The 16717-nt window shown below is 34.5% G+C and overlaps 3 protein-coding genes across 3 annotated transcripts; 1 reads left to right on the top strand and 2 right to left on the bottom strand.

The window, feature by feature from the left end:
* The first annotated feature begins 356 nt into the window (after positions 1-356).
* Positions 357-5239, top strand: LOC111474204 (probable protein phosphatase 2C 40). Its single transcript, XM_023119401.1, has 4 exons — positions 357-566; positions 1789-2964; positions 3586-3850; positions 4746-5239. The coding sequence occupies exons 2-4, from the start codon at positions 1798-1800 to the stop codon at positions 4871-4873; spliced, it is 1560 nt and encodes a 519-aa protein (XP_022975169.1). The 5' UTR covers positions 357-566; positions 1789-1797; the 3' UTR covers positions 4874-5239.
* Positions 5240-6048: 809 nt separating this feature from the next.
* LOC111474205 (heavy metal-associated isoprenylated plant protein 35-like) lies at positions 6049-7882 on the bottom strand. Its single transcript, XM_023119402.1, has 3 exons — positions 7522-7882; positions 7350-7425; positions 6049-7112 (listed from the first exon to the last, which is right to left on the bottom strand). The coding sequence occupies exons 1-3, from the start codon at positions 7567-7569 to the stop codon at positions 6343-6345; spliced, it is 894 nt and encodes a 297-aa protein (XP_022975170.1). The 5' UTR covers positions 7570-7882; the 3' UTR covers positions 6049-6342.
* A 2048-nt stretch (positions 7883-9930) lies between these two features.
* Positions 9931-12111, bottom strand: LOC111474206. The gene is made up of 7 exons (XM_023119403.1): positions 11805-12111; positions 11670-11708; positions 11539-11592; positions 11371-11424; positions 10517-10570; positions 10381-10452; positions 9931-10273 (listed from the first exon to the last, which is right to left on the bottom strand). Exons 1-7 carry the CDS (start codon positions 11859-11861, stop codon positions 10130-10132), a joined length of 474 nt encoding a protein of 157 aa, XP_022975171.1. The 5' UTR covers positions 11862-12111; the 3' UTR covers positions 9931-10129.
* Positions 12112-16717: the final 4606 nt, after the last annotated feature.

Here is a 16717-nt window from a genome sequence, read left to right on the forward strand (position 1 = left end):
ATATATATATATATATATTTTACCGTTAATATATGGACGAAAACTATTTATGTCCCACCATTTCAAAACTTTTTTATATTTTAAAAGTTTAATGTAAATTTTTAAAATATGATACTAAATAATATAATTTGAAGATATATTAGGAAAGAAAAAGCACATTTAAGTTGAAAAAAAAATAGTTAGGAAGTTGGATAATTAATTAGTAAGATATTAAACAAAAAGGCGCAGCATTAAATCAGCAAAAGGCTGTAAAAAATAAAATTAAAAAATTAAAAAATTAAAAAATTAAAAAATTAAAAAATTAAAAAAAAAATTCTCCAAATTTAGCAGAGGTTGTTCCTGGCCATCCAATGGCTTCGCCTTTTAACGTACCACTCAGATACAGATTCTCCTCCATTCCCATTTCTGTCTTCGCTTTCACTCATTGCTTCTCTCTCAACACACTTTCCCTCTTTTTCTTCCTCTATCTCCCTATGTGTTCTTCCCTCCCTGCTTCTCTCTTCACTTCTTCCTCTGCCTTTCGCTTCTCTTCTTGATCGCCGTTCGCTTCAATTCTCTGCTCTCAGGTGCGTCTCTGCCTTTATTTTTCTTGTTTTTCAATTTGCAACTGCTTCGTTATCACTTCTCTATCGTTAATACCAATACCGGCAGCTTGTTTGTTTGTTGTATTAAGTATTTGCAAGTGTCGTTTTGAATTGCTGAGTTTAATTGATTGAAGCGTGTGTTGGTGTTTTTGGCGGCTGTGCGGCTTCTTTATTAGGTTTTTTGGTTCTTCTCTGGATCGGTGTTTGATTGATTGTCTGCTCGGTTTGAAGTTTTTTGGTTTGGTTAACTCCAGTATTTATTTCTCCTCTCTGATGATTATTCGTATTGCTGGCGGTTAATTTCTGTGAGCTTGATTAGTTTATCTTTCTCTTTCCTTTTCATTTGAAGTGCAATTCGTTTTTCTGTAGCTGCCGTTGAAGTTAAGAAATTAATTGTTTTCGTGGCTATATGATACTGGAATGCTATTTCGTGTTTCTTTGTCATGTTCTTGTACTTTTTGGAACTGTGTGATTATTTCACTGTTTATTTTTTCTTTGCATGGCTAAATTTAGTTTTTCGAAAGGAAAGGAAAAATAACAGAAGTGTTGGAGGAGTTCATATGGGCTAATCAAATTTGATTGAGGCCTAAAGGAAATTGGAGTATGGATTTTCTATCAGATTAATACCCGTCGCGTTGTTCTACTAAGATTATGTGTTGGATGATTTTTGGGTTGAGAAGAACTTGAGAATTTGACGAAAGGAGCCAAACACGTGGATTGTTAAGCAAACTAGTTTAATGGCTTCTGACTGGAGCTCTATAAGGATCTTTATATAAAGGAAGAATAATTATGAAAGAGAAATATGAGATATACGTAAAAGGAAATATGGAGAAATATAGATCAGCAAATGCCCGCCCACCCCCAAAGAAGAGAGAGAGAGAGAGACGATAAAAAGAAAGAGTATATGGTAGGAATGGAACCAGACGCATGTAGTTAGGAATTTGCATTTGTCAATTAACATCAGCAATGGTGCACACTTCAATTTTCAACCAATTAATTGATATTATACATACTGGGTTTAAAATAATCTTCACAGTTTAGAAGTCGTAGTTTCAAGTTTCTTTGGATTTATGTAGTGGCACAGAGAAGGAAATCCAGTGTGACCTTTCAAATCTGACTAAAATTGTAAATGTTGCCTAGTAACTGAACTTGGCCAATTTTATTATTAAAGAGCTTTAAATATGAAATGTATTTGTTTTAACAGTGATATAGTATGCTTCAAGAAGCTTCAACAAAAGCCGAGGGAGAACTTGAAGTTAGCTTTGGTTATAAATGCAATGGTAACATAGATGGAATTGAGGTTTCCGACAAATTCGAGATCCAGCCTGGACTTCGAAGGATCAGCAGTTTCTCTTGCTTATCTGGGGCTGCTTTGAGTGCAAATGCAACCTTAGCTAACACAAATATATGCAATGGGTTGATAGGAGTAGAAATACTTCCGACCTGGGACTCTCCTAACTCCTTCCGTAAGGTGCCCTCATCACCTACTCTTTCAAGGTTGGATATATTGTCAACGTCTCTGCAGAGTAGTCTGTCAAACTTAAGTTGCAGTCCATCTACCCCAACATCTGAATATGATTCATGCTTGTTAAAGTCCACGAGTGCTCCTTCCGGAAGTGAAGGTTTTCTTAATGTTAAGGAATTGCAAGTGGCAGGTGGAGCTGCTGGTGAGGACAGGGTCCAAGCTGTTTGTTCCGAAGAAAATGGATGGCTGTTTTGTGCAATTTATGACGGTTTTAATGGAAGAGATGCAGCTGATTTTCTTGCTGGGACATTGTATGAAACCATCGTGTTTTATTTTAGCCTACTAGATTGGGGAGCTAAGAGTGAAACCTCGGATATTTTGGACATGGATAATTCACATCTCGATGATTGTAGCATTACTCAGAGAAGTTTTTCTACTTTGAGAAACAATAGTAAAAGTGCTTCAGATATCAACAATATATTTGAGAAACGTTCACATGCCAAAGCAGGAATGGCAAACTATCCTCTAAGGCATGGGGTGCTAGATAGCCTCCAGCGTGCTCTTAGTCAAACAGAGAATGATTTTTTGCACATGGTTGAACAGGAAATGGAGGATCGTCCTGATTTAGTTTCTGTTGGATCTTGTGTTTTAGTTGTTCTTCTTCATGGAAAGGATTTATATACATTAAATTTGGGTGATAGTAGAGCAGTACTGGCTACTCTTGATGAAGGTGCAATGAGAGGGAATAGGGGACTGAAAGCTGTCCAGCTCACTGAGAGTCACACTGTGGATAATGCACTCGAAAGAGCGAAGTTACAATATGATCATCCTGATGATCCCACAATCATTGTTGGTGGGAAAGTCAAAGGAAAACTGAAGGTGACTCGTGCTTTTGGAGTTGGCTACTTGAAGACGGTATGCGACAGTTATACATTGCGTGCCTGTCAGTATGGCCAAAATCTCATATAACACGAAATTATTTCTTTGCTTGTGCAGTGTATAGAAACTTATTAATAGATAAAATAGCGGCACTGTCTTAATATGCTAGTAATAATGCAGGTTGCTTCTGTCAGAAAAAAATAAATAAATAAAAGAAGCATGCAGGCTGCTAAACAAAATAGAGTTTTGGTGACTTTTTTTGGCCAGTTTTTATTAGAAAACATTCTCTGTCAAAGTACTCGTGCTAACCTATAATTACCTGTTTTGATATTTTACCATAGCTATGCCTTAACCATGCATATTCTTTATACGAAACCACCACCCCAACCGATACTTGTAAGGATTCTATCTGTTTTTCTCCTGTCACTTTGGAGATCATCTGACATTGATAATCCGTATCAGCTCTGGACAGAAAAATCAATATGCATGATCACTTTATTATATATAGGACATGAATTTTCAGGACGAAGTTGATGTGGTATCAATGCTAAAAATGGTATTCATTTCTGAGTGAACCAGGTATACCACCTAGTCTGCATTGCTGGAAACGATTTTAGTCCATCTTAACTTGATTATTATACATTTATTTCTCTGCAGAAAAAGTTTAATGATGCTTTGATGGGTATTCTTCGAGTTCGTAACCTAATAAGCCCTCCCTATATTTCTACTCAACCGGCATTGTCTGTCCATAGGATATCAAAATCAGATTGCTTTGTAATAGTTGGCAGTGATGGTTTATTTGACTTTTTTGGCAATGACGAGGCAGTGAACCTTGTCCATTCATATATCTTGAGCAACCCAACTGGTGATCCTGCAAAATATTTACTGGAGCAGCTCTTATTGAAAGCTGCTAATTGCGCAGGTGAGCTCCAAAGATAGCTTTGTGTGAATGTTTGAATCGTTTCCCAATTTACATTTATGGAAGTAAAAGTTTACTATTTGTTGACTTATCTTTGCCATGATATTATCATAAATGCACGGCTAAAAAAATAGGACGTCTTTAAAGCTTACATTTCTTGTCATATGATGTTGATAGCTAAGTCAACTTTTCAGTTTGTTTTATTGTTAATTTTCTGTGATAAAAGTTGCTTATATGTCTAATGTTAAGCTTTCCGTTCAACAAAAAGGTGAACTCTCAATTCCTTGTGAGAGGATATAATATTAAAAACTTTTGACACTATTGGGAAAGAAAAGGAAGAAGAAATAGGGACTGTTATTGCTATCATTTAATTCTCGACTAAAGCTACTGCTGTGGGAACAAGTTGAGGTTGGAGTACCCTTGCTGCTTTTAGATAGTATCCTCTTAGCTGTTCTCCCCTAGGATATTTTTTGGAGAGCTGTCCTTTAATATTATAAATTCTTGTCGTTATTGAAGGATACTGAAATTGAGTGTAAGTTCAGCGAGGGCACTGCCCTTCATATCTGCCTTTGGCCGGCTGGAGAAATGATAGCAGTATTATAACGCTTATTTTTACCATGACTTTTCTATAGGCTTTTCTGCGTACGAAGTCTTTAGTACAGTTTTGCCTCAGCTTGAACTTTGTACACAAGTCAGACCTAACCTCGAAAGACACTAGTTCTTAAAAGGAGCTGAGTTCTTCATTATCATCACATCATATACCCCATAAGAAAACTATGAAATACTGGGCGTCTTAGAAATATTGCTCAGAAGTAAACTAATCTTGTGCTGGTAACTTAAAATGTCGGTTCTGTTTGCATCAACCGGTGCTGATGGTGTAAGAACTTCTGTTTTATAGGTTTTAGCAAGGAAGAATTAATTACCATTCCAGCCGGAAGAAGAAGGAAATATCACGATGATGTAACTGTTATTGTAATCATCCTTGGAACAAATCAGCGCACCACAAGGGCATCTACTAGCATGTAAGCCTAAATTTGGCCATTTTCACCTTACTTTAGCTCATTTTGTTCCATAGTTATATTCTGTAGTGGTAGTTCTCGTCCCTTATATATCTGAGTGAGAGATTATGGATTTTGGTAGGGTTCTATATTTCTTGACATTATTTAGCTCAAAATCTGATCAAAGAACCTCTTGTTCTCAAATCTGGTTCTTGAACCTTTACAATAAAATACCTATTAATTATAGTGAAGGTTCCGTCGTTCTTAGATGTAGTTTGCTCAAAGATCGTAGAACAATTAAAGTTTGGATGTAACCACAAAGAATTGTCTTAGTGGTGGGTCTGGACCGATATAATTGGAAATACTATTCATAAATATAATTGTTCCTTCTCATTGAAGTCAATCTATCAGATAATGCCATACTACCTTTTATCAGTTAATATGCTTAATTTAAGATGCAACTAGAAAAACGAAGCTTGGTGGTTAAGGTACATATATGACAAGTTTTTCTCCCATTCCCATACTTAAAAAAAAAAAGAAAAAAAGAAAAAAAAAAAAGAATACAACTCAAGAATTTCACCATCTTTTAGGGTCTGTTAGATTCTACATCTTATTTTGATAAAATTCACCAAGTTTTTGATCCCACAAAGTCACTCGCCGCTAAGAACATTTCCAGGTTCTGGCATTGACCTTTGTTTACACACGTGACTTCACGAGTGATTGTGATGGTTCATATATCCATCCTCCCCTGTAAAGTTGGCCTGCAAATATCATTACCTTCTCCCACGGAGAATGACAATTATCTTTCTTCACCAGTGATGGCTCCTAAATTCAATTTACACGCAAACTGATTGGTCCAAGATGCACTGAAGACTAGGAAAAAAAATGTCCTTCGAATGCTAATGGTTTCGCTTTCTTCTGAATTGTTTGGGTCCTAGATAATGGAACAACTCTGGTAATTACGTACTATTTTGATTTGTTCTGATAATATGAGCTTGTTACCATTTTCTTGTTTGACCCTTTGCTGAATTTGCTTTAGATATATGCTAATGACAGACAGGGATTTGGATTTGAGTGGGGGCATGTTAGAGTAAGAACCAAAAATGCTTAATGCTGTGCACATTTTCGAAGTATGTATGAATTCATTTGTTCTAAATAGAAGAAATATCTCAGGCTGAATAATGTACACCAATGAACTATGGCGATGAACTTGAAATTGAATAGTTTTATAGATTACTCCTAGTCAGAGTCATTAGAAAGCTTCTGCAAAAAGTTTTCATTTGACAGAGAACACAATAACCCTAAAGTACTTTTCACCCAAAAAATTAGAAGCACCCAACCCTTCAAAACTTTGCTACTTGCTAACCTTCCTGCCATTTTGGACCTCACTCATGTACAATGTACATCTATCTATATTCATGCTCCGCTGTTTTACTAAAAATTAGCACTTCAAATCATCATCTCTTGCCTTTGATTTGAGATTGGCTGGGTTGTAGATCACATAATGATGCACCCATGGGCATTTTCTTCACTGAAATAATCCAGGTAGGTCTGTGGCTTTGCTTGATCCTCATAGTTTCCAGTCTGGTCATTCGAATGTGAAAATGGAATCGGTGGGACATGGTAAAGCAATTCAGGACCTTTAACTAAATGCGGCGCATAGTAGTTTAACCCCGAAGTAGGTGGAGGAAAGTAATAACCCTTAGGGCCCATGTATATTTGTTGGGCCAGTGGGCTACCATTTTTTAGGTCCACATCTGGATCCACATTGAGTGTTCCATGTCCATTCTGGGGGTTCGAACCTGATTTATCACCGTTGATAATACCTGAATGCCCCTTCTTTTTCTTCTTTTCACCACTCTGCCCTACCCCACTTTTGTCTGGAGAATAACCCTCATGTCCAGTAGCATTGCCCTTGTAGTTGGCCACCGGCGGCGACTCCCCGGCCGGAAGCTTTTTGATAGAGCTTCCAATATTCTTTGACTTTTCAATCTGTTCTACACGGTTATTCTTGTCAGGGCTGACTCTAAACTCAACCTTCTTTGCTGAAGCTTTGTTTGTACTCGGACTTATTCCATTTTCTTGGCCATTCCCTTTGTCAGTCGCCAACATCTTGATGAACTGTTTCTCTTTTTCTGCTGGCTTTTCTGGCCAAATTTCCGCTTGTTTACCTGCTCTTGCGAGCCTCTTGGTCAGAGTCTCACGGCTAACATTTCCGGTGACCGTAACTTTCTGCTGTTCTGAATCAATGATGGTCGTATAAACACCTACAAGATTGAGAAAAGCCATCACTTCCAAATATTTGGACCAGTGGTCAATTGTAGAAGTACCCAAATTCTCCTACGTTTGGCTAGGAAGAAAACTAACATAGAAAAAAAAAAAAAATTCAACTTTCTTCATCTATTCCACCTGATGGTAGTGGTTTGAGATCATGACTGTCAGCTGATAATTTTCTCACACATTTGAAACCAAAAACAGTAAAAGTTTACAATAAGGAATGGTACCATCAATGCTCTGTAGAACTTTCTTAACCTTCCTCTTGCATCCTTCACAGTGAATAGAAACTTTCAAGATCCAAACCTGTTAACAAAAGAAGAGGATGAGCTAGGATACCCCAGGAGAAGAAAAAGAAGAAGAAAAGAAAGTTAAAAACTTGCTAATGGGAAGGCATGTTACCTGTGCTCTAAGTGGTTGTGGTGCTGCTTCAGCACATACCACAGCCATTGGAGGGAAAGTCCCAGTTCAGAAAGAGACGAGTGACTAAAAATCTTCTGGTTCTGAGAGAGAGAGGAGAGATTGAAGCGAAGTGAAGCTATGGAGTCGAGGAGACAGCTTTCCATGGCATTGTTATATACATAGTATTGAAGAAGGGAGTTCAAAAGAGCACTGGTCTATCAAGAAAATGACAAAAGAGTAGCAGCTTTCCTAGCTTTCTCCCCGTAATTATAGTGGAATTTAAAAGCAGGCTGCCAGGTTTCACTCTCTCCCAACAAATGTCCTGGAAACTCTAAACCTCTCAAACAATTTAAAATCTTCATCATGCATTAAATGGTCTTTTTTATTAGCTGAACTACTCCCTCTTTAATCTCGATTGACCCATTATTTAATCTTCTTCTGTATCACATTACATTATTTACCATTCTTTTTCCTTTCCACCAAATGTATCATACTCTTTATCTCCTCCCAGTTGGCGACCCCTATGTTCATTCACAGCGGCTGCCTTTTCAATCTTGCTGTAACACTTCCTCTTGTCTTTGGCATTAATGAAGAATGGTTCATAGGAATTAAGAAAACCAAGATTGTCCAGTGAGGGTTTTCCTTATCTGGAGATTGAAAATCTTTGCCACAGCCATCTAAGACTTCTTTTATTAGGTTTTGATACACAGTTTGGTTTTGAAATTAGGTCTCTTAGCCTTTATAGTTGTCTACATCCTAAAAGCATTCTTTTAAAATCTTTCGAAACTAGGAAAAGCAGGTATTATCCTATCCAAAAAAACCCATGTTCGGTTTTTGAAATTGCTAAAGATTTCAAAAGCAAATCCTAGCAAAGATATTCACAACAGTCAAACTGAAAGTTAAGATCAAAATTGTTGTGTTGTAATAATTGTCACATTCTTGAACTTTTCAAGAATAAAAGCCTCCAAAAAGTAGTAACAAAGAAATAACTAATACATAAAGACAGAAAATTATTAGACGGTCATTACAATGTAGCTACCAGTCCTACCATCTTCTCTCTTATTATGCAGACAGTATGAAACCTGGTTTAAACCATTATTTCACTGTCTAAACAAAAAAAGGCCATCCCCTTTAGGTAGACGTGTGGCCATGATCCTTGAATAAAGGCATGTAGTTAAGATGACAACTTCAACCACCACCAGCCTGCCACAGTAAGTAAATTTTAGTTGCAAAATTGCAAATAATGGATGAGGGAAAGTAAAGAGAAGAGAGAGCAGTCCCATTTTCCCACGCCATGTGAGATACCCACGCAACATGAGTTTGATTGACAGAGAGAAGGGAAAGGTAAAGGGACAACACAATTAACAATGTAGATGAAAAAGAAAAGAGCCTTAGCTTTTCTGTGTATTGTAGCATTTCCAAGTCTTGTTGATATTAAAATGGTAGGTGGTCTTATTATATGCACCATATTTACTTCTCCCTTTTCTCTCACTAAACCTGTACTTCCTCACTTTGTCAGCAAAACTCCTTTCTCATTTCCCTTCCTTTTTCAGTGTTTCTCAGCACACAACTTCCTTCTGTTGGATATTTGTATATACTTAGTTTTACAGACCAAATATAGCATACGTTTTTTAATTGTTCTTTTAATTATGAGGCACCGCTTGTAGATTTGGTTTTTGTTAGTTCAACAACGTGCAAGGTATGTAGATTCAAATTTTTTACCTCTTTATTGATAATATATATCGTAATTAGTTGAGCTAGTATCTAAGATCGAGTTGGTAGAATTTTGAGTTTGGTAACCTAAATTAAATTTGTAGACTATTCTTGAGAATTGATGTAGTTTGTTTGAGAAGTATTTTCTATGTCTAGCTTGTATTTGGTTATATAGGTATTTGTTTTTAGAAGAACACAGCTTAAAAGATGAATAGCAAATCCCTCGCTCTGGACAAGCAAACCCCAGTCACCTTATTTAGGTTTAGGCCAAATACTCTTAATATTGATTCGGATAACTCAACTAATTAGAGTATTCAAGAAGTCAAAAATTTGAATTCCCGTTGTCCAAAATATTGTGAGTCCTAGTTATCCACCTATTACCTTTTAAATTAAGAATGGAAAATTCAAATCTAATAACCCCAGTGGTAAAAAGAATTGAAAATTCAAACCTTGGGAACAGAAAAAGAGAGATAAAAGACGATCTTTTTTAAAAAAACATTAAAGTTGTTTGTCAGTTGGCAACAACTTCATCAATTACTGGCCACTTATGAATAATTCATAAAAAGAGTGATGAGATGTTCTTAAGAACCAAGAAAGGAAAATACATAGGAGCCTTTGAGTAGTCCAATTTGCTAGTTGAGAAAAAACCTTGAATGATATTTTGATGATGAGAAAATTAACCGATACCACCAGCCCTGCTTCCCAAAAATTAAATACATATATCCTTGAAGAATGAACTTATTAATGTTGATGTGCGTGTAAAAAATTACACTTACAAATTCAATGCTTCCTTAAATGCCGGGAAAATCTTACCAATCCCATTACAAAGCTTTGAAAAACAGTGAAATGTGGAAATCCTTCGCCACATTACGAACACAATGGAAATTCCATTCTCTTAATGTTCAGCTTCATTTCCCTTACACTCTGTTAAGCCATGGAGTCCATCCTTCTTACCCTCGTCTTCGTCTTCCTTGTCGCTGCTTTCCGCTACAGGATGTTGATGTCGAGTCTTGTTGTTGTCCTTAGAATCATCCTGAACCTGCCAGGATTCATAATTTTCTTCAATGGCAGTTAAAAACATATGGTGGGACGAGGCGGGTTGGAGGTATTTTGTTGAGTATGAAAGTCATTAGAATTAGGACTTACACCCAAGTTCCTCAGGCTAGTTGTCACATCTTCTTGTTGCTGCTGAAGGGTTGTCCTTAGTTCTTGGAATTCCTGCTTTCATGCCACAACTTTATTACCCTTACCACTTTCAATCTGGGTGAAGCATTTGGCTTACCGTGCGAAGTTGCTCCACCTCAAGGTTGAGCGATTTCTTTAGTTCAGACAGTTCCTGTATGAAGATTGAATGTCTATGTCAAGTGATGCTGGAAAAACAGATACAAAAGCAGAAAAGAACAGGAATATGCGTGACAAACAAAAGGATCATTAATATCATATGTTCCTTTTTTTCCTTCTAGACCAAGGTATTTTGGGATCAAGTATCCTCTGCTGGAAATATTAGCAGACTCGAAACCCTTTTCGAACTACCAAGAATCAGTTTACTGCATTTTAACAGCTCAAGCTCACTGCCATCAGATATTATCCTCTTTGGGCTCTCCCTTTCGAGCTTTCCCTCAGAGTTTTTAAAACGCGTTTGTTGGGAAGAGGTTTCCACACCCTTGTAAAGAATGTTTTGTTCTCCCTTTGGGGCCCACCATCCTCGCTGGCACTCGTTATTTTCTCCAATCGATGTGAGACTTCCCAATCCACCCCCTTCAGGCCCCAATGTCTTTGTTGGCACATCGTCCTACCATTTGTAACGACCCAAGCCCACCGTTAGTAGATATTGTCCTCTTTGGGTTTTTCCTTTTGAGTTTCTCCTCAAGGTTTTTAAAACACTGTCTTCTAGGGAAGTGGTTTCCACACCCTTATAAAGAATGATTCGTTCTCCTCCTAACCAAGGTGGGATCTCACAGTATAAGCCACAGGATCCGATTTTCGAACACTCCATTTGGATGACCAACTTGTTTATGGATCATATAGACCCATCAAAGAAAACTAAAACACAGATATCTTTGAACAAGGCATTCTGACAGAGATAAGCCTACTTTTAAGAAAGATATGAATACAAGCAATACATTATTAACTTACACTTCGGTAGGTATGAACTTGTGTGTCTAGCTTTAACCTCCAATTCTGGAGATCCTGAAGTGCTCAAACACAAGGAAAGTTCACAAAATCAGAGCACAAAAACAAGTAAATGACCAAGAACATCCAACTTTATCTCACAGCTAGGGCATTTTATATCTTAGACTCCACCTGCTTAAGAAATTGAATTCTATCAAGCAGCTCTGCTCTTGATTCGTTCAATTCCTGAGAAGAAACAAGCCAAAATCTGAGAAGATTGGAGTTAAATTCAAGAACTATAAACACATTGTAGAAAACAATACCATAATTTTCAAGCCAATGGGGGTGAGATTCTCCTTTTTCTGTGAACAAGAAAGAAACAAAAACAACAAAGTTCATAAAGCCCGAAAGCCAGAATGAATGAGAAACTGAAAAGGAAGGAAATGAAGGGAACTCACGGCTGACATAGGAGCGGGGGCAGGGGTGGAGGGAGTGGAAGAGTCGGCGTTCGCCATTGAAGCAGGGATCGAATCGGCTTGAAATGGAGATTCAGAATCTGATGAGTTGAAAATTAGGGTTTTAAAAAGGGTGGGTGTGGGTGTGGGTGTGGGTGTGGGTGAAATGGAGATCAAAATTCAAAATTTGAGGGAATTGAGGGGGAGAAAGAAGAACAATGAGAGGAGAGATGGGATTTGAATTTTTAACCAAACCCCAATCGCTCCCTTTCAAAATAGCTTTCAATATGTATTCTGTTGTGGTTATATTAATTTGAAGGCTGTTTTTTTTTTTAATTAAATAAAATTGATTGCCTCTTTCCCATGTTAAATTTTAAACCTAAAATGGATGAGCCTATGGTTTATATATATATATATATATATATATACATATATATAGATTAAATGTAAGTAGTTACTCTTCTTTTACTCATGTGTCACAAGTCTCACACACGCACACGCACACAGGTGGTCTAATGAGAAAAACGGAAGTGGTTGTCATGAGAGTTCCTTTAAGTATTATATTCGGTAGAGTGACTCTCGGTCAAATTTTCAACGTCACTGGAGAGCCTTTTGATAATTTGGGTCCGGTAGATACTTGCACATCTCCTATTCATAGATTTGCCCCTACTTTTATATACCTTAAGATACAAAATTATCTATTTTTGAAACATGAATGAAAGTAGTTGTTCTTTTAGCCCCTTATCGACTTGAGAAAAAATAGGACTACATGGAGGGGCTGGAGTGTGTAAATAGCCTAAAAATATTTAATATGTTTGTCATAATTTTAAAGAAATAAACCCTAATTAAGCAATTAGCAAGATTTTGGCTCGTCTTATATCTAATTTCATTAATAGTTTTAAAATCTTACGATCTAATAGACTTTAAAAAAAAGTTTTGTAAAATTTTGATACTCATCCATTAAGGTTTTTAAAATGGGTTTATAATAAAAGTAAAATGCGTACCATACACTCTTAAAAAAATTAAAAAAACAATGAACAAAGAATCAAAATATATGAAAAAAAAAATACTTTATTCTCTCAAAGCCATCGTTGGATTTGATTTATATATTATTCCTTTCATATCAAAATTTCCCCAATATTCCCTTTTCCAAGCATTGCACAAAACCCATTTTTTAAAAAATAGAACTCTTAATTAATTTGATTTTTGTTTTTGGTTTGTGCTCGAGAAAGAAAGATGCCTTAAGCTTCTTCGGTTAACGATATTAACCTTCTTTGTCTTACAAAAATCAATCTTTTAATCTCGTTTGCTTACTCATTATTTTTAGGTTAGGCTAACCTCTTAATTGTTCGTTCGCTAAGTATTCCTTTTTCAAACTAGAATAACTCTAAACGTTGGGGAAGATAAGGGAAGGCCCACCCTAAACCCACGTACAGTATAAAAAAGAAAGATAATTTGTGGTTTTGGAAAAGTTCTATGAGTTGGGTGATGATCTCCTTTACACTGAGAAAACATATACAACTATCACTTTTCAAAGTTCAAAAAGTTTTATGTACATTGTTGCTATCGTCATCAAAACCCTAAAATGTTGAATCATACATATTTTCTTCACGTTGTCTTAATTTATCCTTAGATATTACACAACGAACATAAGTAACTAGTCCTAATTTACCATCAATTATTAATTTAAATTTTAAGTTAATTTTTGATTTAACGTACAGTTTAATATTTTTTATTTTTTTCTTCATCAATTATTTTTATAGAACATTCTGGAGCAACATAAAAAAAATGATAAGATATAGCTAAAATTCATTTTAATTGACGATTTAGCAGGTACATATATAGTTACGTGAGGAATATATAAATATATATATATATATTATATATAACATAGAATATATTCAAAGTTTTATAATTATTTCAAAAGCATAGTTTCTATTCTCTTGCTTGATGGCCTAAGTCCATCATGTAAAAATACTAAAAATACAAAATAAAATAAGAATCTTTCCTTATTATCCGATATTTTATAATTTTTTTAATTTAAAAAAATTATAAAATTTAAGAGTATTTTTATTAATTATTCCGCTAATTAATTTTAAAATAGAAAAAAAAAAATAGAATTTAGGGATTGAGAACAGGTATATCACATGGGCATGTCAAGGGATTGTTTAGAAAAGTCATTTTAAGAGTTTAAAGCAAAGCTAGCGTGAGAAAGTTGGTCGGTTTGAGACATAAATTAATATTTGTAACAACTTTATTATTATTATTATTATTTAAAATTTTAAAAAAAAATTAGTAAAATGTTTATTAAAAGAAATGTGTAAGTTAAATCCAATTTAGAGATAAAAGTTTTAATAAATTAAAATATTATTCTTATAATTTAATAAAATGTGTTGAGTATGCGACGATTAACTATCAATATGTCAACGGGTTGACTTTTTGTATTGAGCTGGGTTACATAGTTGATTGGATAAAAAACAAAAAAAAAAATTGTCGAGAACTCGTTTTTTTCATCTAATAAGCTACTTATTATATACAATCCGCTAAATACAAAAATTATCGCATATATATAATTTTGAAAATTTTTGTTTATAATTTTTGAAAATGGGAGACATAGTACAAATATATAACTTTTTTTAAAAAAAAAAAAAATTTAAAACAAAATTGTTATCCAATGGGACGACAACTTTTTATTATTTATTTTTTAAAATTATATTAAAAATTGTAAAGTGCTTTTTTTTTTTTTTTAAAGTGATTAGTAAGCAAAAATAAATAAATAAATAAATAAATAAATAAATAAATGGAACTGGTTATATACCTAATATTCCAAGAATTTTAGGCTTTATATTGTTGGCGTGGGATTATTGTGTAAGTATGATCTGTAGAAGCTTAATACGTAAGGTTAATTATAATTAGTACTTTAATCATTTATTTTAGGGTTTCCTTTTTAAAGTGGACACTTACCAAAAGGGCTAATATTCTATGATTATCTTTTAATTTGTTTATATTTATTTAAATATATATTTTCCGTCCCAAAAACCCTAAGTAATTATGTCCCACTGTAAATTAGTCTTTGTTCGGTCTTTAAAGTTTGAAATTTGTTTTAACTGTCGATTCATCTATTATTATTTTTTGTTCAGTAGATTAATAATTCAACTCTACTCTCGAACTATTTAGTAACTAACTTCGAGTTTCAAGAGTTTCGAAAATAGAAACCTGTCGAGTTTCAAGAGTCTAGAGACGAAATAAAAATTAAGATGAAATCTTGGAGACTTGAGCGTTTTTTTAATATATTTTTTCATTCAGTAAATTAACGGTTCAACTCTGCTCTAGAACCATTTGGTAACCATTTCGAGCTTCAAATGCTCGTTGGAAATCAAATTCAAATCTCGAGAATAAAAACCCATCGAGCTTGAGAGTCTAGAGACGAAAATAAAGACTGAATTCAAATCTCGGGATTATGTTATCGTGAGCGTTTTTTTAAATATATGTTTATAAAAGTATATGGTGGAAGGGAATAAATGGGAATTGGGAGATTAGGAGGTGACAAATGGAGCAATGAAAGCAAAGAAATAGATATAGATGGAGGAAGATGTGGAAAGGGAGCAAATTGTTGGGTGATTTTAATGAAAATTGGACCATTTTAGATACCTCAACGACAACCAAAAAATGTACAAAGATTCATGTCGTTGCCTAAAGACAAAATATGTTTTGTTCTTTGGTCTTCTTGCTTTTTGTTCCATCACTATGTCTCCTTTTTTACGCCAACTCTCTTTTCTTACGGTTTCGTTGCCTTCTCACGAATCGACATCGTACCCTTTCAACTTTTGGGAGAGTATTCGTTTGCTCGTTTCTAGTGGTTTTTTTTAGCATAACGTGTATATGTCAAGGGTTTGGAAGTAATAACTCGGTTAATGTTCTATAGAGAGTAACTGCGCCAATTCGTGTTACCATATTGAACCATTCTCAAGTTGATAATCGTTTGTTTATTAGTAGTTTCTAAGCATAATGTGTATACGTGAAGGGTTTGGAAGAAATAACCCAGTCAATGTTCTATAAAGAGTAACCGTGTCAGTTCGTGTTACCATATTGAATCATACTCAAGTTGAAAATTGTTTGCTCATTTCTAATAGTTTCTAAGCATAATGTGTATACATGAAGGGTTTGGAAGGAATAACCGAGTCAGTGTTCTATAGAGAGTAACTGTGCCAATTCGTATTACCATATTGAACCATACTCAAGTTGATAATCGTTTGCTCGTTTCTAATAGTTTCTAAGCATAATGTATATACTTGAAGGGCTTGGAAAAAAATAACTGGGTCAATGTTTTATAGAAAGTAACCATGCAAACTCATGTTACCATATTGAACCACGCTCGAGTTCATAATCTTAACTCTTGTTCATTTAAAAGAATATGAATCTCAAATATACATATAAGGCAATCTTGATAAATGATCTCGACCCGTTCAAAATATTATTAATATTGCAAGTAAATGTGTTGAATATATTATCCAAATCACATATTATTTTCAATATAATTATCCAAAATTAAAGAATAAAAAAATAAGAGAATATGAAACTTATATACACACACACACACATATATATATATATATATATATATTTTACTTATCTATTTTTTTTAATATTTTATTTTAGTTATTGAATTTTTGTAATATTAGAGTTAAAAAATCCCTAATATTAATTTTTTAAATGATAAAAGTAAAAAGAGAAAATAAAATGAATATAAAAGTTTGAAAATGCCTAAAAAAATAGAATATTAAAATTAAAAAAAAAAATTAGGGGAAAAGGCATAATGTGGAAAAGTAATTGTTTGTGTAGCCCATTTGAGGGTATTCACACAAACACACACAAGACAAAGATTCTCACGTGTGGGGTTTTTAAATAATAATAAA

This window comes from Cucurbita maxima, unplaced genomic scaffold (assembly GCF_002738345.1).
Source record: "Cucurbita maxima cultivar Rimu unplaced genomic scaffold, Cmax_1.0 Cma_Scf00269, whole genome shotgun sequence".
Classification (NCBI taxonomy): Eukaryota; Viridiplantae; Streptophyta; class Magnoliopsida; order Cucurbitales; family Cucurbitaceae; genus Cucurbita; species Cucurbita maxima.

What these genes read in the sequence shown, in the direction of transcription:
- LOC111474204 (XM_023119401.1), top strand. Translation starts at nt 1,798, where the DNA reads ATGCTTCAAGAAGCTTCAACAAAAGCCGAGGGAGAACTTGAAGTTAGC. An exon ending in GAGTTGGCTACTTGAAGACG is followed by an intron (nt 2,965 to 3,585) that starts GTATGCGACAGT and finishes ATTTCTCTGCAG; the next exon opens with AAAAAGTTTAATGATGCTTT. An exon ending in GAAAGCTGCTAATTGCGCAG is followed by an intron (nt 3,851 to 4,745) that starts GTGAGCTCCAAA and finishes TCTGTTTTATAG; the next exon opens with GTTTTAGCAAGGAAGAATTA.
- LOC111474205 (XM_023119402.1), bottom strand. Translation starts at nt 7,569, where the DNA reads ATGGCTGTGGTATGTGCTGAAGCAGCACCACAACCACTTAGAGCACAG. An exon ending in CACAACCACTTAGAGCACAG is followed by an intron (nt 7,426 to 7,521) that starts GTAACATGCCTT and finishes TTTTGTTAACAG; the next exon opens with GTTTGGATCTTGAAAGTTTC. An exon ending in AGTTCTACAGAGCATTGATG is followed by an intron (nt 7,113 to 7,349) that starts GTACCATTCCTT and finishes TCAATCTTGTAG; the next exon opens with GTGTTTATACGACCATCATT.
- LOC111474206 (XM_023119403.1), bottom strand. Translation starts at nt 11,861, where the DNA reads ATGGCGAACGCCGACTCTTCCACTCCCTCCACCCCTGCCCCCGCTCCT. An exon ending in AGGTGGAGCAACTTCGCACG is followed by an intron (nt 10,453 to 10,516) that starts GTAAGCCAAATG and finishes GCATGAAAGCAG; the next exon opens with GAATTCCAAGAACTAAGGAC. An exon ending in CTAGCCTGAGGAACTTGGGT is followed by an intron (nt 10,274 to 10,380) that starts GTAAGTCCTAAT and finishes GAATCCTGGCAG; the next exon opens with GTTCAGGATGATTCTAAGGA.